General features: G+C 45.4%; 10 protein-coding genes across 10 annotated transcripts; 2 read left to right on the top strand and 8 right to left on the bottom strand.

Moving 5' to 3' along the window:
• The first annotated feature begins 579 nt into the window (after nt 1-579).
• Nucleotides 580-2,259, top strand: V1512DRAFT_277775 (uncharacterized protein). The gene is made up of 2 exons (XM_066917932.1): nt 580-825; nt 879-2,259. The coding sequence occupies exons 1-2, from the start codon at nt 779-781 to the stop codon at nt 1,906-1,908; spliced, it is 1,077 nt and encodes a 358-aa protein (XP_066769875.1). The 5' UTR covers nt 580-778; the 3' UTR covers nt 1,909-2,259.
• A 137-nt stretch (nt 2,260-2,396) lies between these two features.
• Nucleotides 2,397-4,786, bottom strand: V1512DRAFT_254823 (pyruvate kinase; the record flags this gene model as incomplete). Its single annotated transcript, XM_066914789.1, has 5 exons — nt 2,397-2,592; nt 2,646-2,726; nt 2,991-4,362; nt 4,579-4,623; nt 4,678-4,786. The coding sequence occupies 5 exons, from the start codon at nt 4,784-4,786 to the stop codon at nt 2,397-2,399; spliced, it is 1,803 nt and encodes a 600-aa protein (XP_066769874.1).
• An 845-nt stretch (nt 4,787-5,631) lies between these two features.
• V1512DRAFT_266796 (tRNA synthetases class II-domain-containing protein) lies at nt 5,632-7,827 on the bottom strand. Its single transcript, XM_066917163.1, has 3 exons — nt 7,707-7,827; nt 6,704-7,659; nt 5,632-6,660 (listed from the first exon to the last, which is right to left on the bottom strand). The coding sequence occupies exons 1-3, from the start codon at nt 7,804-7,806 to the stop codon at nt 5,698-5,700; spliced, it is 2,019 nt and encodes a 672-aa protein (XP_066769873.1). The 5' UTR covers nt 7,807-7,827; the 3' UTR covers nt 5,632-5,697.
• A 77-nt stretch (nt 7,828-7,904) lies between these two features.
• On the bottom strand, nt 7,905-8,502 carry V1512DRAFT_266794 (ribosomal protein S8). Its single transcript, XM_066917162.1, has one exon. The coding sequence runs from the start codon at nt 8,447-8,449 to the stop codon at nt 7,973-7,975; it is 477 nt and encodes a 158-aa protein (XP_066769872.1). The 5' UTR covers nt 8,450-8,502; the 3' UTR covers nt 7,905-7,972.
• Nucleotides 8,503-8,669: 167 nt separating this feature from the next.
• Nucleotides 8,670-9,836, bottom strand: V1512DRAFT_211677 (uncharacterized protein; the record flags this gene model as incomplete). Its single annotated transcript, XM_066913540.1, has 4 exons — nt 8,670-9,160; nt 9,217-9,347; nt 9,397-9,482; nt 9,534-9,836. The coding sequence occupies 4 exons, from the start codon at nt 9,834-9,836 to the stop codon at nt 8,670-8,672; spliced, it is 1,011 nt and encodes a 336-aa protein (XP_066769871.1).
• Nucleotides 9,837-10,074: 238 nt separating this feature from the next.
• On the bottom strand, nt 10,075-12,438 carry V1512DRAFT_211556 (Oligosaccharyl transferase STT3 subunit-domain-containing protein; the record flags this gene model as incomplete). The annotated part of the gene is made up of 2 exons (XM_066913539.1): nt 10,075-11,921; nt 11,970-12,438. The coding sequence occupies 2 exons, from the start codon at nt 12,436-12,438 to the stop codon at nt 10,075-10,077; spliced, it is 2,316 nt and encodes a 771-aa protein (XP_066769870.1).
• An 85-nt stretch (nt 12,439-12,523) lies between these two features.
• On the bottom strand, nt 12,524-14,253 carry V1512DRAFT_266785 (uncharacterized protein). Its single transcript, XM_066917161.1, has 2 exons — nt 13,842-14,253; nt 12,524-13,796 (listed from the first exon to the last, which is right to left on the bottom strand). Exons 1-2 carry the CDS (start codon nt 14,000-14,002, stop codon nt 12,632-12,634), a joined length of 1,326 nt encoding a protein of 441 aa, XP_066769869.1. The 5' UTR covers nt 14,003-14,253; the 3' UTR covers nt 12,524-12,631.
• Nucleotides 14,091-15,140, top strand: V1512DRAFT_266781 (uncharacterized protein). The gene is made up of 5 exons (XM_066917160.1): nt 14,091-14,147; nt 14,195-14,300; nt 14,349-14,785; nt 14,835-14,963; nt 15,026-15,140. The coding sequence occupies exons 1-5, from the start codon at nt 14,135-14,137 to the stop codon at nt 15,055-15,057; spliced, it is 717 nt and encodes a 238-aa protein (XP_066769868.1). The 5' UTR covers nt 14,091-14,134; the 3' UTR covers nt 15,058-15,140.
• V1512DRAFT_266779 (Rhodanese-like domain-containing protein) lies at nt 15,099-17,596 on the bottom strand. Its single transcript, XM_066917159.1, has 5 exons — nt 17,074-17,596; nt 16,967-17,025; nt 16,726-16,915; nt 15,917-16,675; nt 15,099-15,870 (listed from the first exon to the last, which is right to left on the bottom strand). The coding sequence occupies exons 1-5, from the start codon at nt 17,310-17,312 to the stop codon at nt 15,531-15,533; spliced, it is 1,587 nt and encodes a 528-aa protein (XP_066769867.1). The 5' UTR covers nt 17,313-17,596; the 3' UTR covers nt 15,099-15,530.
• Nucleotides 17,597-18,225: 629 nt separating this feature from the next.
• V1512DRAFT_266775 (uncharacterized protein) lies at nt 18,226-19,955 on the bottom strand. Its single transcript, XM_066917158.1, has 2 exons — nt 19,401-19,955; nt 18,226-19,352 (listed from the first exon to the last, which is right to left on the bottom strand). Exons 1-2 carry the CDS (start codon nt 19,678-19,680, stop codon nt 18,457-18,459), a joined length of 1,176 nt encoding a protein of 391 aa, XP_066769866.1. The 5' UTR covers nt 19,681-19,955; the 3' UTR covers nt 18,226-18,456.
• Nucleotides 19,956-20,023: the final 68 nt, after the last annotated feature.

Genomic DNA, 20,023 nt, shown 5'->3' with positions numbered 1-20,023 from the left:
GAGACATTTAAATGCGTGGTATCATCCATTTCTTACCTTATTCTGCTGCACTATGCTGTACTCTTGTTTATTCTGTAATTTTCTATTATCTGGGCAAACGCTTAATTCCCTGCGTAAGCATTTGATCTTTTTGTGAGTTCGCGTCAGCAAGTTAGCAACTTTTCACAGACATGTTTACTAAGCTATGCAAGATTCGGACACATTACACGATCACGGCTTCTAGAATGGATGGCGCTACACAGGGTCTTGGACTGCTGCAAAAATATCAAATAGCGTGTTCACAGCGATGATCTCACGAACTATCTCACGAATTATCTCAACACCATTCAGTGAAAGATACTTATCGTCACATGCAGGTACAAATGCCGAGATAACGTTTGATCGTACATTATATGTTTTACTGCGATTAGCTGTTTTTGTCGAACTGAATGATGCCGACTTACATGTATAACTTAGAAGCAGTCTTAAGCATTGAAGTTTTTGCGCTCAGGAAACAGCGAAAGTGACCGCCTGACACTCTTTCAGGTCCTTGAATTCTATAGCTACACAATTGAATGTTTAGGCAAACATAAACTATCTTTATTGTAATGTTTGCCTAACCTATTTTTATCGCGTTACGTATAACTGCAATATTTTTTAATATGTAATTACAAATGCGAAACACGTTCCATTGGTAAAGCGTTTTGTCAAAAAGAGCGATGTGCGCGGCGAAAGGTTTGTTTACACCTTACCCATATAATCTATCCCAATTATAGTCAGATTTATATTACAACTTCAAATGGGAGACCGAGCTGCTCGAATAGCGTCCCGAACACGTGGTGCAGGGTAAATATAATAATTTTAATTCACTTAATGATTTAACTGTACTGACTGGATAGAACACGACGTGTCGATGCTGCGTTTTCGATTGTACTTCCAAAGGCGAAGACGCCAAAGGCAACACCAAAGACTGTGCGCACACCGAAGACAATACGCACGACACCAAAACCAACACCGAAATCAAGCAGAGTAGTGACGGAGAAGACTTTGGTTGGAAGTGTTCGTCCTACACCAAGAAGTGTCCGAAGTACGCCGCGACAGAGCGTTCGACGTACGCCAGGACGACAAGTTACTAGTATGGTTCAGTCACCTGTTAAGTCAATCCGGTCGACAAAAAAGTCGGTTCTGTCAGAGCTTGAGCTCGAGCGAGAACATGTACCAAGCGACGATGCAGACCAAGACGTGAATTCCACGCAGCAAGAGCAAGAAGAGCCCGTCTTGTCAAAGGGCAAACCAAAACAAATGACGACGAAAAAACGCAAAAGAACAGAGCGAGAGCAGTCAGACGGATACGTCGAGATAACGACGCACAAGCTTCCGTCGTCTATTGGCGGCGAAGGCGCGCCGTCACTGACTGAGGTCGACATTGTGTCGCAAGTACTAGACGAGCAAATCACTGCGTCGGCAAAGTCACAGCCTACGCTGGCTAAACGCCGACTGATTGAACGGTTTGCACTTCACATCAGGGGCGGGTACGCTGCGTTGCGAGACGCAGTAGATACTCACGGTGTGCTGCATCGCCAGGCGCGGCTGTCGCGACGGAAAGTCGTGGACCAACAGGACAAGCTGATGACGATCCGGCGTGAACGACAGCGAATCGCGGACGAGATTGCAGGAGTGCGTGAAGCGCATGCCAAAGCTCAGGCCGAAGCACGAGCGGATATGGCAGTCCGAGACGTTTTGCGTGCGATCACCGGGCTCAGGTCTCGGGCTCGGCCTGATGACACCCATGGACGGACAGGAGTACTGGCAGAAGTGGAAATGCTTGCACCGCTGGTGTGTGGGAGCACAGGTGCGTTAGGCCAGTTACGAGAGTTTAACGATTTGTTGGAACGAACTGAACGCGAGCTTATTAGTCAAGCTGGTTAATACATTACACTATCTACATTATCTGGCACCCATCCATCAGGCATCTCACTCCCTCTTACTACAAGCGAATACACTGCCCGTTCAACCTTCTCAGCCGAACTAGAGAGCGCACTCATTTTGTTGTGGTACTCCTTCCGTAGCCCTCCATCTCGTGACTCCATAATCCTGCTAAATCCTGTTCTAAGTGTGCGTAACACATTACTGATTTCCATCGCTATATCAGACACTCCAGTAGCAGAACGCAAGTTCGTGATTGCAAACCGCATCAACTCCCCTGACGTGTCAAACAATCCTTCATGTGTCAGCTTAGTCTGACCAGCGATATCATATGAATACTGACCTAGAATGTAGTCTGAATACGTGACCAGCACATTTCCAGCGATTGCGACGATTTCTTCATGAGAATAAACTCTTCTGTCTTTTAAATACCCATAGAACAGAATCGCTTCAATCTACTTCATCAGTCTTGGTTCATTCAGTTTTCTTAATCACAAACTCACATATTCCTGCACCGCACCGCTAACTTGTCGCTGAAATTTCCACCCTCCACTATCCTTCAATACCGGGTCCAGACTCGCAAACGACACGTCAATCACGTCTTGCTGGGCCTTGACCGCATCCGTGACTGATTTCGGAAGTTCCGTCTGATTGTCGACGTATTTCATACGTTGCAACGCAAAAATCCTGTACGTCAGCGCCACATTCGGTCACTCCGTTCGTGCTCTCTATAGACTCACATCTTCTTGCTTGCAGCCGTGATGTCCCTTGACGTTCGAATAACCAGATCCCTTGCATCGTGCTGCTCATCTAACGTATTCCTATATGTCGTAAATAGATCTTTTATTGTTTTGGCGTCAATTGTCTCCATACTCCGTAGTTACGCGTCCGCCAGGAAATTCGCCTGTACTCACCTACTCATCTACAGTACAGTCTACAATCTAGTTCTATATAAGGTCTTGATTATCTGCAACAGCACCACCAGCAGTACAGTCGCATTTACTAATTTCACCATCAAAACATTCAAGCTCTATAACGTTTAAACATTCAGCATTCGGCATTTCGCGCACATGCCTTAAACACACTCTAAAACCCGGAGAGTGTTGGTGTGACCGAGTCCACCAGTCCATCCCTGGATGGCAATGATGACCTCACCACGGCCCAAGATTCCAAGCTCAACAGCCTGGTCCATTCCCCACTTCAAACGGTCCTCAACATCATCAGACCAGCCCTGGGCAGTCTTAGCCTCGGGGTAAATGAATGGGTAAACACCGCGGTACAGGTGCGAGTACCGGGCAGCATCACCGTTTCGGGTGACCATGATGATGGGGCAGGTAGGACGGTACTTGGAGCACAGACGGGCGGTGGTTCCGGAAGTCGAGAGGACAATGATGGCCTTGGCCTGCTGCTCAAACGAGGCAGAGACGGCAGCAACAGCGATGGTCTCGACTGTGTCGGTAGGACGGGGAGTCAACGCACGGAGCTCGTTGAACAGAGGAGGATAGCAGATGGCCATCTCAGCCAACAAGCAAATCTCGTGCATCATGCCAACGGCCTCAGCCGGGTAGTTACCCTTTGCGGTCTCGCCAGACAACATGACGCAGTCAGCACCGTCATTGACAGCGTTACCAACGTCGGAAACTTCAGCACGGGTAGGACGGGGGTTGTAGGTCATTGAGTCAAGCATCTGAGTCGCGCAAATGACAGGCTTGCCAGCAAGGTTGCACTTGGCGATCATCATTTTCTGGGCAATGAAGACCTCGCTCGCCGGGATCTCAATACCGAGATCACCACGAGCAACCATAACACCATCAGTCTCCTTCAAAATCTCGTCAAAATTGTTAAGACCCTGCTGGTTCTCAATCTTGGCAATGATCTGGATGTTCTTTCCCTCCTCTCCGAGAACCTCACGGATGGCAGTGATGTCAGATCCAGCACGAATAAAAGAAGCAAAGACCATGTGGACCTTGTTCTTAACACCGAACTTCAAGTCAGCCTTGTCCTTCTCGGACAAAGGTGGGAGATCGACATCGGTCTGGGGAAGGTTAACACCCTTGTGGGATGAGATCTTGCCGTTGTTGAGGCACTGGACCTTCAAGTTGCTTTCGTCAACAATTTGAAGAACCTTGAAGGACAAGACACCATCATCGACGAAGATGATACGACCGGGGGAAATGACCTTGGTGATGTTCTTGTAGTCAAGGTACATGACCTTGTTGTCGCAATTGTTCTTGTACTCCTCATCGGTAGTGATAATCATCTCTTCACCAGCAGAGATTGGGATATCAGCATCACCAATGGTTGAACCAGTACGGATTTCAGGGCCCTTCGTGTCCAGCGCGATGGCAAGAGGTCTGCCGGGCTGAACACGCTCGGCCTCACGGGCGTTGTCGACAACGCTCTGATGATATTCGTATGATCCGTGAGAGAAGTTCATGCGGACGATGTTCAATCCGGCTATATTATTAGCATTTTGAATTATATTAGCCGACCCATGTCAATTGAGTCCTGCAGAGCTGCATTTCATGAGAGATTATAGTGGGGGAGGGGTGCGGCTCACGTTAAGACGACGATGTGATTGGGAGAAAAGTTTGCCTCGCACCAACTTGTTTGAAAGAGCCCAATTGACATAGAATTGGCCTAAAACTGAATAAAGAAAAGGCAAAGACATACCAGATCTGAGCTCGTTCATCTTCTTGACGGAGTTGGTCTTAGGGCCTTGAATTGTTATTAGTAATGGCGTACCGAACAGATTGTATAAGGACAACGTACCAATTGTACCAATGATACAAGTACGACGATAATTGCGAGCAGGTTTGTTTGAAGCATCGAGGCGAGAAAGCCACTCAATAGTGGAAGAAGCCTGGTCGTTAAAGATCATTTTTTGGATTGAAATCGGGAAATTGAGATGAAGAAAGTGGTGCAGTGGTGAAGAGGGAGAAAGAGAGAGAGCAAGGCGGGCAAAATTTTATTAGTCCGGTTCATGAGGGCCGAATGTTCGCGTTCATTGATGTTTATGGTCTAAATACGCTGTGTTGAGTTTCAGATACACTCACCGTGACGTAAACTACGCTGAAGACTAAAATGCACCAACGAATGAAAAAGAACGTGATTTTCTGGTTCAAAACTTGATTATATCTGATCTGAAAGTTAAATTGAATTACTTGTTTTTATTCTAATCGATTTGAGTGTAATTGAGTGCAATTGAGTGGAGTTGAGTGCTCAGTTCACCGAGAGTTTTCATCGAATCGAGACAGGCTGGCGATACCCCTTAAATGAGCCTCATAAAGTGCGGCAGATGATAGTCATTATCTTGATACCATCAGATATTACATACTGATTACATAGCGACTAGAAATCTCTTTGGAAACTACGAACATGGCTGCATTAATCTCAATTTGGCTGCAGCAAGAACAAGCTGTAGTACGCTCTGAGTTATTGCTAGAAAAGCTGCTAAACGTGTTAACAATAATGGGAGAGAATCTTGGAAACTAATTTGAACGCACCAACTCGACAGAGAAACTGACCCTCGTGGGGTTAGGGCTACGTCCTTCATATTTTCAATAAATTGATTATTCTCTCTACACATCCAAGTACACTCGCCTTTGTATTTAAGGCCCTACCTATCTGTTCGCTACTATTTACTCTTTCTCTATAGTTGTAGCATAGCTTAATTGGTATTTCTAATGCTTGCTGAATGCCTCAACCCGGACATTGTCGTGGACGTTTTCTATTAACTGTTTCTCAAAGATGATTAAATCTGACTACACTGACTATATACATATATACAAATCACTTTAGTTGTAAATGATAAATGTCCAACTGTTCAGGCGTAACTGCACTCGGACTACCAACCAAAGGATCCGCGCCGGTCTGTGTTTTAGGAAATGCAATCACGTCCCTGATCGACTCAGATCCAAACAACATCGCACACAACCGATCAAACCCGAGAGCCAACCCCGCGTGAGGTGGGCATCCCATTGACAGTGCGTTCAAAAGATGAGTAAACGGGTTATTGGGTTCTGACTCGCCTTGTTCGAGAGCAACTCCGGGTACGCGTAGAATCCTAGACAGTACGAATCGTTGGAGTGACGCATCATGAATACGTGTGCTTCCTCCACCGACTTCGACTCCGTTCACGACGATATCGTAATGTTGCCCTAAAATCACGCGCGGGTCAACTTGACTAGTCCCGTCATTAGCTGCGTGCAACACTGCTCCAAGTGAGCTCAAATTGGGCATTGTGAATGGATGGTGCGTCGAAGTAAGCCTGTTATAGTCAAACTCAATGTACCCATCCACCACACGTCCTGTCTCGGCTGGTGTGAAGAGTGGGAACTCGACGACCCACAACGGCGCAACATCTGTCTCAGTAAATGACATCGTTGAGTTTATAATTGCAAGTCTCTGCCGTCCTAACGGCGTAGGATTCTCAAACGGTACTCGCTGTCGAGTGCATGCATAAATCACATCTCCGTCTTTGATATCGTTCTTCGCCATGATCTCAGCCGCTACGTCTTCAACATTTGCCTGTAATTGCAAATCAAACCGAATCACACACCGTCTCAACCATGCATTTCGGTCCTCTTTTGTCAACCGGATTCTATGCGACAATGGAGTTCTCAGTGTCGCGTACCCTTCTGGTGCAGCTTCTGCCGGAGGAAACTTCGACGACTTGGGCCTATACTTTAAAATCTCAAATACCGGATAATCTGGGTTCGTAGTTGACGTAGCCCATGAACTCAGGTCGATAATCTATCAATGTCAGCTGAACTCTTCAAACTCTCGTATTACACACCGCCATATCGCTACGCAAGTCCGGCTTGTCTATGCCATACCGACTCATGCACTCACTATAAGTCAACTTCTTAAACGGCATGTCCAGCTCAACCCCTTCAATCTTCTTCCACAAAGTCCGTAACATATCTTCCACGACAACCTGCACCTCCGCGGCCTTGACAAAAGCCATCTCCAAATCGATCTGCGTAAACTCAGGCTGTCTATCTTTGCGCAGATCTTCATCTCGAAAACACTTTGCAAACTGGTAATACCGGTGCACGCCGGATGCCATCAGCAACTGCTTGTACTGCTGCGGACTCTGTGGCAACGCGTACATTTTCCCTTCATTTGTCCTTGTCGGGACCAGAAATTCCCGCGCGCCTTCTGGTGTCGATCGAAAAAGCAGTGGTGTCTCGACCTCTGTGAATGCGTGATGCTCAAATACCGACCTGACCACGCTCGCAATCTTACTTCGCATGGCCAGCGCACGCTGCATCGCAAACGTCCGCAGTTGCAAATACCTGTACTTTGGATCCCACTCCTTGGTGCCCTTCATCTGTGATACCAAATCCTCGGTCGTATTCAACACCGTGATCCGATTAACCACAATCTCAAGCCGTCCAGACTTGTCTCCCTTTACCGGCGACACTATACCTTCAACACACACGCAAGTCTCTTGCTTGATCCGTCGCAACATTGTCTTCTCCCCGTCCTCTTCTGACAAATCCTCAAACAGTTGTATACTCGTAAATTCCTCATCTGCAAGCAAATCACCTTGTCTGTCCAACGCCGTCCGGTATAAGAACTGTGTATCTCTCAAGTTTGCAAAACATCTCGTCTTTGACACTTTTCGCGGTGCAGAGTCCAGCCAGCCATGAAGCACGACCGGCAGTCTTTCTTGCGCTTTGATTCCTTCTTGTATTTGTTTGTCTTTATAAAGCTGCCATACCTTATGCGTCGCTTTAGGAAAATCAACTATTCTCAGTTAGTGACCGTCAAAAAAATTCCGAGTTTTTCACTACATCTCGACTGGAATTTGGCCAATTCCCGTTCAATCAGAGTTGAATTGAATCTTCGAAAACACGCCGTAGGAGCCAATGCCCTAGCTAAGATCTGTCGCATACCTGGTCTCTTAGCAAAGACATCTATCTGGAATACTTTGTACAAACTCTGCGGCGTTCAATCTACACTTTTTACGACTACGATGAAACTAGTAAATAGTAAATATCAGCTTTATGATTGCGATTGAAGACACCTGGCCAATCTCAAACTCTTCAAACATGTCTGTCTACCTCAACGTCGTGAACCGACACAGCAATTGTCCTCCTCGTCCCAGTTCCAATGCCTCTCTTGCCTCCAGAACACCTTTATCCGTCCTCACAAAGAGCAAATCACTCGGCTCCAATCCTTTGATATCCGCACACCGAATTCCCTTCACCAATTTCCTCAGCCTGTCCAACTTCGCGGTCACGACTTTCGACGGCTTCGACAGCAACTTTGCGCTCTGTAGAACCGGGTCAGTGTCATGATACTTAAACGTCAGCCAGATCATCCGTTGTGCAATGTTCTCGTTCGTGATTTCCACTGGAACCTCGTCAGGACCATCGGTGTTTCCGAGTTGCACGTGGGAAATCATGCCGTGCCTGTATAGCCCGACCGCGACGGCCAGATGCAGCTTAGTGTGCTGCACCGCAGCCATTGGCCGTCGAGCCCGAGAGCAGTTCTGAATGTGCGAGCAGATGTGCCCCAAGTTCCTTAGTGACATTTTTTTTGTTCTTATTCCACACGCGCACGAAATCCTGTGCTACGTTCGTGAACTCAAAAACGTTTGACTTCGAGACAAAATAGTCTCAAGGTTTACATATAGTACAACACCCGTTGCTTACACTTATAGGGTTCAGGGTTAAGTCGAATGATTAAAATGCATTTAGCTGTAGCAATATGACTCTGCAAACTCGACATAATAATGTAGCAACTCTTTTCTGTCATTCTTGTATCAAAACCGCCTTACCGTTCCCATTTAATTTGCTTCCGGTTCCATTCCCGTTCAAACTCGAACTCGCATGCCCATTAGACGAACTGACCACAGGATGAGCTATCGAGGCGACGTGTTGCCTATCACCCAAGAAAGTGTCCATGCCGTGGTCGATCCCGCTGATAAATCTGAACGCGGATACAAGCGTACGCGGCAACACCCTGACGATTGGCATCAGCTTCGCATACACCGGCAGCGTTATCCTGCCTTGTTCGCCGCGGTTCAGTGCCAGCATGACTCGGTCTGCGACTTCAGACGTCTCAAGGATCCTGGCCGCAAGGCGGTGAGGAGTGTTGACACCTTCAAACAACATGGTCGACATCTGCCCTGTCGTCACGAGAACGGTCCGGACGCCAGACTCATACTCGGCATTCGGGCCGAGTTCGTAAGTTAGCGACTCATACAGACCGAGCAATCCAGCTTTGGACGCAGCGTATGCACCTGTATTAGTTAGTCCACTCTGAAGGCAAAACCATATCAGACACAAAATGAAATACTAAGTTTGACTGGCCCAATGTACGCCATCACAGACGAAATAATGACTATATATCCGCGTCCAATCTGCAGCATGCCAGGTAGAAATGCTTTGATTGTGTAAAATTGCGATAACAAGTTGATCGCGATGCATCTACTCGTCAATACACACAACTCACCTCTACTATGCAAAGTCCACGTACTTCTCAATCTCTTCATATTCTAGACCAATTATAGTCTTCCCATGCGTCACAGCGGCATTATTGATCAGCACAGTCACATTTCCTACCTGTTACTCTCGTCAGCATTATGCACCAGTACTCGCACAGTATTTCCAAACTTCAAGTTTAATAACCTCCAACGCATCAAGCACCTGCTGCCGGTTTGAGATATCACACTTTAGATAATAAACGCCCTCGACTTGCTCTGCAGGGTCTAAAATGTCTAACACAACAACAGGCACGTTCTGTGCTCGTAACTGCTTCACGATGTTTGCACCTAAACCACTACAGCCACCTGTCACCAACGCAATATCAATCTCGGGGTCAAGATATGACATTCCTGAATACCCTCGTAGCATATAATAGAATCTTGATGCTGCTTCAATGCCCATCACGGACAGCAATTTAGTTACTAATCTCATATTATTTGATGCACAGAGCCACACAGATAAAAAACAAAAAGAAACAGAAACAAACTCAGGATATACAGAAAGAGCCAGTAAGCGAAAGTTACGTGTAGCAAACACCCAACGACGCGACATCTGATCTTGTGCGACTTTGTTTACGTCTTATTATTAAGGTAAGACCCTAACCCAATGCATCGCTTCTGTAACTTTCCCCATTTATTTTAACTTATATAGTTATATACAATACACAAAATCAGACTCTCAGCGTCCTCGGCCGACCCTTGGTACTCGCTCCAGCCGCTGCTCCGCCTCTAGCAGCACGTGTTCCGCGCTTCTTGCCGTCCTCAAACGCCTGCACGGCAGCATGGTCCCGACCAAAGACATCCAAGTCCTTGACCTTATAGATCCTCACGATCCAGTTCTCTGTCGTGTACGCCTCCTCGACGGTGTTTAGCGTGATTGGCTGCACGTTACTGTCGGTCGACGACGACGGAATACGCTGGTTCCGCACCCGATCTGTGGCGCCTTGTCGGCCAAACAGATCCGCAAATCGATAGTAACTCATCTTGTACATCAGCGAGTCTTTCATGGTCGCTGTCGCCTGCTCGTCAACACGGTACTCTCCCCGAGCTGTGAAAAATTCCCGCTCCTTGACCTCGTCAGGCCAGATACCCTCCGCGATCCGAACCATCCACAAAAACTTGTTCATGTCATCGCCAGAGTATCCAATCACACCGCCGAAAATAATCAGAATGTAGTCGACGTCATGCTGACGCAAAATCGGGTAGCTAACTTCTTCTCGCGAACTCATGGCTTTTCCGACAGTCGCAATGTGCGTGTTGTTCCACGTGTTATTGTCTACCAACGTCGTCCGGTCAGCCATGCCGCCAATTTGGTACCCGTAATCCCACCATGACATAATCTTTGCATCCTCTGGTGTGTTCTTCCGGAGCCAGTAGTATGCCTCTCTAAAATCGTCAATTATATGCTGCGACCCGTCCGGCATCTGGCTCGCAAGCACGACAGAGGGTGACGAGTATGCGTTTGATGTCACCCAGGTACAATGTTTGACAAACAAAAATAAGTACACAATAAACGACACCAGAACAAACAGTCTTGAAAACGGCGAAAATATACCAACAATGGGCGTCTTGGTCAGTGAACCAAGATTCAACAAGTTTCCAGAAAACGGTACACTCTCATTTTCTTTTTTGCTTTCCTTTTCCTTCTCGGCATCAGTCGACTCTTCGCCAGAAATTTCAGGCACTTTCAGGTTCGTGTACTGGTCCAAGATAGACGACAACGCAATTGCGCCACACACGCAAACCACGGGCGTCAAGGTTAACATCAATCTGACCATTACTCCAGCAAAATAAGATCCCAAGATGGCGTACACAATTACAAACACGTGCTCATCGCGAAGTTGTTGAAACAGGAGATACACACCAGCGGGGAACAGCCAGATTAGCATGTGTGTGTCGAAGAAAAAAGACGGCCATGCTGTCGGCTGATGCTCAGATACAGATGCAATGATTGGAATGTGAATCTTTGCGTATCCTGTATCCCAAAGTGAGTAAAACCGACCTGTCCATGGCGCAATGACACCAGACAATGTAAGTCCGACCAGTGCAACAATCCCAACAGCCAGAAGTGCCAACGCGCCGCCAGTGACCAACGTCGTGAACTGTTTTGACGGCAGTCTAGACCTGAGGTACTGCGAGAAACCGACAAGCTGCAGCAGTCCAAACACTCCGAGCGCGCCCATATGTTCACTTGACCGGATTGGCAAAAATCCAACAAACGGGATCTGCATTGATGCTAACGTTCCCAGCGCATACCACGAACAGTATGACACGTACAACCGGTTGGAGTACCTACCCATGATGATAAGAACCAAAGCGTGCATTGGAATAATGTTTGTGATAAAAACGTATCCACCCCAAGCTGCAACCATGTAGAAATAAAACAATGCAGTTAATGCTCCCCAATAAGCCGACCCAAGCTTCAATGCCTTGATCCAAAGATAAAACGTAAACATTAACAGAAAAATAGCAATTGCTTCGTTATCGTATGATCCAGCAACAGATCTAGAAATATAACCTGTGACCAGTCAGTACATTACAAATCATGTGCCGTCTATCAACATACCAGGTGCAACTCCAATGAAAGCAGCAGCCAACAAACCGGCTCCTTCATCCTTCATTTCACAAGTGAACAAGTATGTTACGTACGCAGTCAAGCCAGAAAAAACAGGAGCAAGCATCACACACACGTTCCTGATATCAACAGGCAGCGTCAAGAACTGCAATATCTTATAGATCAAGCCAGACGTAAGCATCAAGCCAGGGTACAAAGTACCTCCGGTGACACGTCCAAGCGGATACCACGTTCTATCATCAAACCAATCTAAAAACGAGTACAGGTCATGCGATACGAGATATTTTGTCGCTCTGAAGTTGAACCACGGATCAAACTCATGAATGATACTCTCAAATCTCACGACAGAGAACAGACGAGACGAAATGGCTGCACTGGCAATTACCAACAGAATAACCGTCCGTAGTAATGGTAAGGCCTTTTCCGTTGACTTCGGAATTGATTTTGGCAACGCGACCATTTTCTTATGCAATTGAGCCGATTCAAATGGATTCGATCCAGGAATTCTGAGCTCTTCAAGACTCAATTTTACTTTCAAAAGTAGACGTGGCCAGGCACGAGTAGGGTAATTATTACACAACCCCCTTATTTACACTGTGCCCTAAACCGATGGGATTATACTATGCCATAACAATCTCTTTTTAACAAATCTTTTAAGTCTTGCGCTTCTTGGATTTCTTCTTTCCAATCAAGTCTTCCTCGTCGTCATCTATCCAACGACCCTCACCACCAAGATCGAGATCAATATCGTAGTCTCCTCCTACAGCTTGCAGCGGCATCAGTCCTCGACTTTTCAAGCTCTCAGACTCTCGTTTCGACGCCCGGACTTGCGACAGCACCGCTTGCAAATCTGTGTTTGCCATCACATCAATGATCGACTTCGTAGTCTGAGACTTCAGTTCAGTCAGCATCGGTGCCGGTTTGGCTGTCTCGGGGTTTGGCTCGGTCGTAGGTCCAAAGTAATTGCGTTTGACGGCAGGTGCCACTGCCTGGGCTACTGGTTTTGAGTCGCCGTCAGACGCCGAATCTTCATCTTCGAGATCAGCAAGAGGGTCGTAATCTATGCCGACGTCGTCAAAGATGTTGCCACCGTCAGAATCATCATCCAAGGGAACAGGTTCAGCAGTGTCGATATTTTCTGCTGCGCTTGGCTTGTCGGGCAAAACCAAGTAAGCAGGTTTGGGCGGTGGTGACATAGCACGTTCTGGCTCTAGTACCAGACTTGTCTGCTTGGGATTTCTCGGTATGCTATCTTCTGGAAGCTGTTCGACAACTGGTGGCACTGCCTCAATCTTTGGCTTCTCGGTTCTCAACCGTCGCTTCTCCTTTTCAACTTTTCTTTTTTCTTTGTCTCCTCTGTGGCGGTCTTCTGAGCGAGATCTGCTCTCGGTCTCTCTCTTTCCACTTTCCCTCTCGTCTTTATGTGCTTTTCCAATTGGTTTGAATCTAGCCTTTGGCTTCTCATTAATCTTCTGTCTCAACTCCAATAACAGCTCTGCTTTAGACTTCGTTTTGCTCCTCGCGCTCTCAACCTCATGCGTCTGCAAATCGTGATTATCAAGTAAATCGTCCAGTTGCCTGTCAAGATCAGGATCATCAACTTCCCGTTCGCCGTCTACACCGTAAACATCTTCACCCCATTTCGCCCGTGCCAATAGTTCAAAATCTAATCCTTTTCGCGCATTCGGGCCTTCGTCTTCTCGTCCCTGCCGTCTTTCGGACGCTCGATCGCGATACTGCGACTTGGTCGGTTTCGCTCCCTCGGGCGCCTTCTCGGCCGCTGTTCCGAACAAAGCAGTCTGTGATGTTAATGTGTCTCTGCAATTTTTTAGCAATGAATCTTCCTTGCGCGGCCAAACGTACCTCGACGATTGATATTCGTTGTCTCCACGACGATATCTTTTGCTTGCGTGTCCCGGCTTTCGACGATATTGATCTCCTGAGTTCAACGATTTTGTGCCTGAAGATGATGTAATACTCCTGCTCATCAACTTGCGAAAGTCATCATTTGTCAGTTTCGACATCGTCGCTGTATCGTTTGACCCAGGTTCTTTGCGGTTGTTCACGCGGCTCTCATTTTCAGGAGGTCATTTTACTGAGCTCGATTTTCTCCCAGCTCAAGACCGCACGATTGTGAGGTTAGTTTATGCTTCAACATGTCGGATCAAGGTAAGATGTGTGAGTAAGCGTTCAATTCAATTCTAACGTATGAATAGACAGAATCATTCGTGAACGAGTCAGTATCAACGAGGCATCATACATCAGAGTAGCAAAGTCTATCCAAGCAATACCAAGCCTTCGCTTTTTAGATAAAGATGCAATGTGAGCTTTGTATTGTATTATATTATTACATCACTGACAAAACTCAAGAATCGCAGCAGGAAAAGACACAGACAGAGCGCTACAAAGTTACGAAACTGCGGTGCTCAAGTTCCAGTTACAGAAAAACGTCGCGAAACGAGAAATTGAAAATTACAATAGTCAGAAATCGGTGATCGAGCAAAAATACAACACGGCGATGACGATCACGGCTGGATTGGAAGAAGAACTCAAGCTGGCGAAAGTCAAGCGCGAACAGGTCGAGGAGTATAACCGGTTTGTTAAAAATATGGTTGAGACTCAGAGATTGCAGTCAAGATCAGACACGACAAAATCAATTGAAATTTTGCATGAGGAAATCAGAGAATTGGAAGCTCAAAAGAATGAATATCAAAAAGTGTGGACCGCCAGGCGAAGTCGGTTCGCTGAAATTTTGGACGCATTACAAGGCATGCAAAATCAAATTCGACAAGAAAAAGAAGAGCAAGGCATGAGTCTGCTTGTATGTTTTACTCCTATTTGTATCTAACATTTTAGACCGACGAGAAGGTATGGATGAAGCTGAAGAAGGCGAGATCCCGTTGGCAGAAGCGGCAAGTCAACTCTCACAAACTGCGTCGACTCAACCTTCAAATGGTACTATAACACCACAACCATTGGAAGCAGGTAATACATCTTCAGAATGTAAGTCTACCTTTAAAAACTCCGCTAACTTCTGACAATTATAGCGCTAGATCAAGACAAGATGGACACATCATGATCATGCAAAATCAAGACCGATAGACGCATTCTGCCTGCTTGTACTTTTGAACCCATTGTATATTATAAATTAGTTACGCATATGCACTCGACTAAATCAGTACATCACTGATAAATGCCACTTAAATCACAACTCATCGACTCCTGCTTATGTACAAGCTTAAATCACAATCAACATACTCTCTCCCACTAGCCTCCGGCAAATGATATTATAGTAAATGACACTTAGATGCAGATAAATAAAATAAAATGAAGAAGAGCAACAACATACTCTCGAATGAACGTGGCCGTAAGAACGACAAGTACCGCGGAAAAAATGACACCAGACTCCAAATAGCACTAATAAACACAGATGCATACATTGCTTTTCAATCACTATAATTTGAGATTATGAAAAAAAAGGCACTACCTGTCACCAACCTAAAGCGTACAACCCTCCCGAAAAAAATGAATGTTAAACTTAAAAGAGGATTCTTATCTGGACAAAGGAGAATTGGTCATTTCCTCGTCATGATCGCGAGTAGACCCTCCAAAGTAACTTCCAGTAGAAGTAAACGGCGGCGGCATAGAGGGTCCACTTGCACTTTGGGTTCTAGGAAGTCTCATGTTCTTTCTAAACTTTGTCATCTCACGCTCGCAGTCTTCCTTGTGATTCAGATGATCCATGTTAACATATTGTTGCGGTTCGCAACGGTTCCGCTGACTAGAAAAGAACTTTTTGTAACCGCCTTCAAGAATATAAATGTCAGGGTAATGCAATTCAGGATATCTATGCATGTTTAAATAACGGTCACGGTTTCGCAAATGCAATGCCCTATAATGATTAGCGCGAGGATTAATAATACAAATTCAAAACACACATTCTGGGAGCACGGTGAGCGGAAAACTCGCAGTGGAAAATCAATAAGTAGCGTTCTTGCGGGGCTCTGTTCAAAAACATCTCTTCCAACTGACTCAAAGAGTTAACGTTGACTGCTTCAGAAATGTGTCCGCCTTCATATTCATATTCAAAGCGGCAATCAACAATGATATGCTTGTCGTAGTACTGTCCAAACTTGCCGTCAAGAACGTCGACTAGAGTTTCTGGCGTCACTCTCTTAAAGGGATCGTCTTGCTTGACCACAAAGCATGGCACCGGAACACTTCCGGGTGTCACTGTAGGTGGAGAAATAGGTGATGCATTCTCCTTGTTGGCAGTAGAATAGATCCGCTGATGTTCTGTGATTTCGTCCGCCAGAATATCACCAGGCTTTTGAAACATGCTTTGAGTTCGCCTGACTTTGGCTCTAATGATCTTGTTTGCAGGTCTGGTAGCAACGCCTGCTAATGGAGAATCTGCAGAAGTGTATGACTCAAATGCAGGTCTGAACCCACCTCCGACAGACGATTTGCGCGATTCCGGAGTATCTAAACCAAATCCGACCGTTTTGTGTGCGATCTTTGGGTTGGGAGAGTTCTCAAATATGTCATTCAATGTTAACGCTTCATGCTGTGATACGGAACTAGCCACAACGTGAGAGCTAAAAGAGGGAGGACCAGCAAATTGAGGTTGAGAAACGGTAAATGACGCCGAAGTTTTAGCACGAGAAATCGGGCGTGCATTGAATGCGCTGCGGGTACTAGATTGTTAGAGATGAATTTGAATGGGGTATAAACCGAAAGTCTCTACCTTGACATTGAGCTAAAGCTTTGAGCAGATGACTGAGACGAGAACGAAGAGACAGAAGTCAAACTTGAACAGGATGATGCAGATGAGTTAGCACGATTTACAAGAGGTGGGCGCTTGTGAGGTAATGGAGATAGATCCATTCCATCTCCACTTGGAGAGGATGAGACATGAAGTGGTGAAGTGCGCTCAGCTATATATAAACGTGAGAATGATGTCAGGTGAAAAACGTGATTTGACTAACGTTTCTTTCCAAAGGAAAAAGAAGGTAGTAAAGACCGTCTTGGAGTTGGCAGAACGGGACTGTTAAATGTCAGTTTCACATCTAAGACCTCTAGTAGGACCTCTTGCCTCTTTGCGATGTGGAAATTCTGGGAAAGATCGGCAGCCAACGAGGTAGCAGGTGAATCAAAGCCTGAAAAATCATTCTCAAAGTTTCTTAATGAAGGGATAATAGGCAGTGAAGTCTGATGCATGTGAGGTCCACGTCTAAAGCGAGCCTGTAAGTCACTGGAAGCAGCTGATTTGTCGTGATCACCGATCCAAGCAGGTGGAGGCATCATTGCCGCCAGAGGAGACGATCTATCCATGACAGAATTACGGGGTCGACTAAGACGAGATGGAAACGACGAAATGAGGGTCAAGGAAGTAAAGCAGTTGTAGCGAATTGAAAGAATTAGTTGGAAGGGGGACGGAACGAAGTTATCACACGATTATTGAACTTTGGTTGGAAATAGTTTTTGCGGACTGACCCCTTTGGTTGAATGTTTACAGATTTCTTATTTGGGTTAAAGCCGTCGCCCGAGAAACGTATAAACCGATCTGCGTTGGAAGAACAAAAACTCTATATTTCAGTAGCTGGGTTAATTAAAGCGTAACAGTCACAACTGTGGTACGATGGTATAAAGGCAAAGTCTAAACAAGAAGAGCAAAAGTAATTTAAACTTTGGCTGCCACGGCAACCAATGCGGCTGGCTGGCGATGAGGATTTCCGCGGCAGCATTTGGTGTAACCAATCGAAAACTGTCTCCGTCTGCGGCTGATAAGAATTGCCCGATTGGAATCAAAATAAACAAATCACACGCGTTCAAACTGAAAATTGACAGCAACGTGTTGTCTCAGTAAAGTCGCGTGTTCTGCACTTTGACATCATTCAAAGACCTGTTTTAATGGTTTTGACGAGCTATTGAGTGATGATGAGAGTTATCTACACGCTTTTTGCCGAACAAATTAAATACAAACAAATGGACGCCAATATCAGAATATGAGAAAGCACTTTTTAGCTCAGCTTTGGAGTGATCACACGTTTTGATTTAAAATTTGACAGCATATTTTTAAACTAAAATTATTTTGCCACAATAGATCAAAGTTAAAACCCACAGATTTGGTAGATTTGATTTGATAAACTACTGTAATGAGAGAGAGAGAGATCTGGTCAGTGCTGCCGGGAGTATGTAACGATCTATTGAGCTTATTTAAGCAAAATATAAGAAGAATGTTAACTAAATCGACGGTAATTATTATACATTTTATAAACAAGTTACCCGGGAGAGAGAAATGACGTTGAAACTGTTCAATATTATATATAAAATAAACAAAAAGAATGTGACATGTTTTTGATCTCATCGGGCATTTGATCTTCGCAAATAACCAATTTTGCGTATGTTTACTGCTGACGTCATTTTCAAAAAGAAAGCCCTGTACGTACGCCTCCTCAGTAATCACATAGACAATTTAATCCAGACTAACTTCTTCACCGACTCCCATTAAATCTCTCCTCTCCAATTCATCAGTTAATTGTTTTAATATAGATGGTCCAGATTCTGATATGTTGAGTTCAAATAACGCGACTCGCGTTCGATGTACTACAATTGTTCGCATATCTTCAATGTCCGTTGTCTTTGGAACGAAAATATTCATGGTCTGAACCCATTGCGCAATATACTCAGGTCCTAGAGCAAATGCTGCCTCGTACAAACCTAACATGTGAACCGGAATTGTACGAGATGTTGCCGCGTACACATTCAAGGCAAACACTCCTAAAGACAAAAGGTCTTTAGTGTTCAATCCACTGAAATCAACAGCTTTCACTTCTCCTTCAATTTCTGGCTTGCTCTCAACGCTAACCTTAAGAAACCTAGATTCTTGGGAATAAAACGGAATTGCAGAACCAAATTCGGTTTCCACAAACTTCCAGTAAAACGTAACAATTCGACCCCAGTTAAGTACTAAAGGTCTTGGTACCCGAACGTCTTCGGTATGTACGTCAAGTAATTGCAAAAAACTAACCAAGATCGCTGTAGGCTCCAACCGTTCCTCTCCTTTTCTGATCCACCGCAGCACTTCAGTGTATGGTGATGTCGGGCACGGGTACGTCTTGACGTAGCCTGACAATGAGCTTACTATTGCAAGAACATTCCGTTCAGTCAATGGACTACGAGAACTCCAGTATTTTGAAAGTTGTTCGACTTGTGCCAAATCAGTCTGCACCATGTCATAGATGTTAGTGTCGATAATACGTTCGAATTGTTTGTTCACAAGCCGTAAGTCAAGCACCGTATTAATTGCAAAATACTGAAATATAGTAACCAATATGCTGTCCGGTAGTGGCACCGTTGTTTTTTTCCGCTCTGCAAATGTCAGCTCATGCAGCCTAATTACGTCTATAACAATCATACTGTGCAAAAGATTGAAACTTAAGTGACGATGGTGTCCATGCTTCCCCTGTTTCTTGTGTTCATGTTCAAACAGTTGATGTTTGGTAATATCCTGGCCAGATGTTATATTCACATTGAACGGACCGGTAGAGATTTCATCCGAGTAAGCCAGCACACATCCCTTCCTGAATAAGCAATGCTGCTCATGCGAGCTTAGAAGCTTTGCCAGTTTGTGAAATAACCCTATATGTATATGCCCATGATTTGAGTGCTTTTCCTGAGCAACTTCAGTGCTAGTCATTGCGATATCCTGGAGTATTTGTATGTGTGCGTGTGTGTCACGAAAGCTGTCAGCTCGTCGTCAAAACGAGCGCCAAATTATGTCAGTCCAATGTCCCCCACTACAAATCTTGCTTTAACGCAATTCACTTGATGAGAATAACAAATTGTATCTTAAGAGCAGCAAAGCCGATCTCCACCAGTTACTCTTCCTTTCGCTTCTACGATCTATACCATTTACCGAGTTTACCTCGGTCGATCTTTCGTCCCGTCATCACCATAAACCTTCAATCTAATTGGGACTGTGCGGAAAGCCGCACGTGCTTCTAAAACCTTTAAATCTTAAACAACTGGAAATTCAATCC

Source organism: Lipomyces arxii (assembly GCF_038497795.1).
Source record: "Lipomyces arxii strain Phaff 12-163 unplaced genomic scaffold V1512scaffold_20, whole genome shotgun sequence".
NCBI classification, from domain to species: Eukaryota; Fungi; Ascomycota; class Lipomycetes; order Lipomycetales; family Lipomycetaceae; genus Lipomyces; species Lipomyces arxii.
Note: the sequence above shows the minus strand (reverse complement) of the source record. Positions and strands in the feature narration are given on the sequence as shown.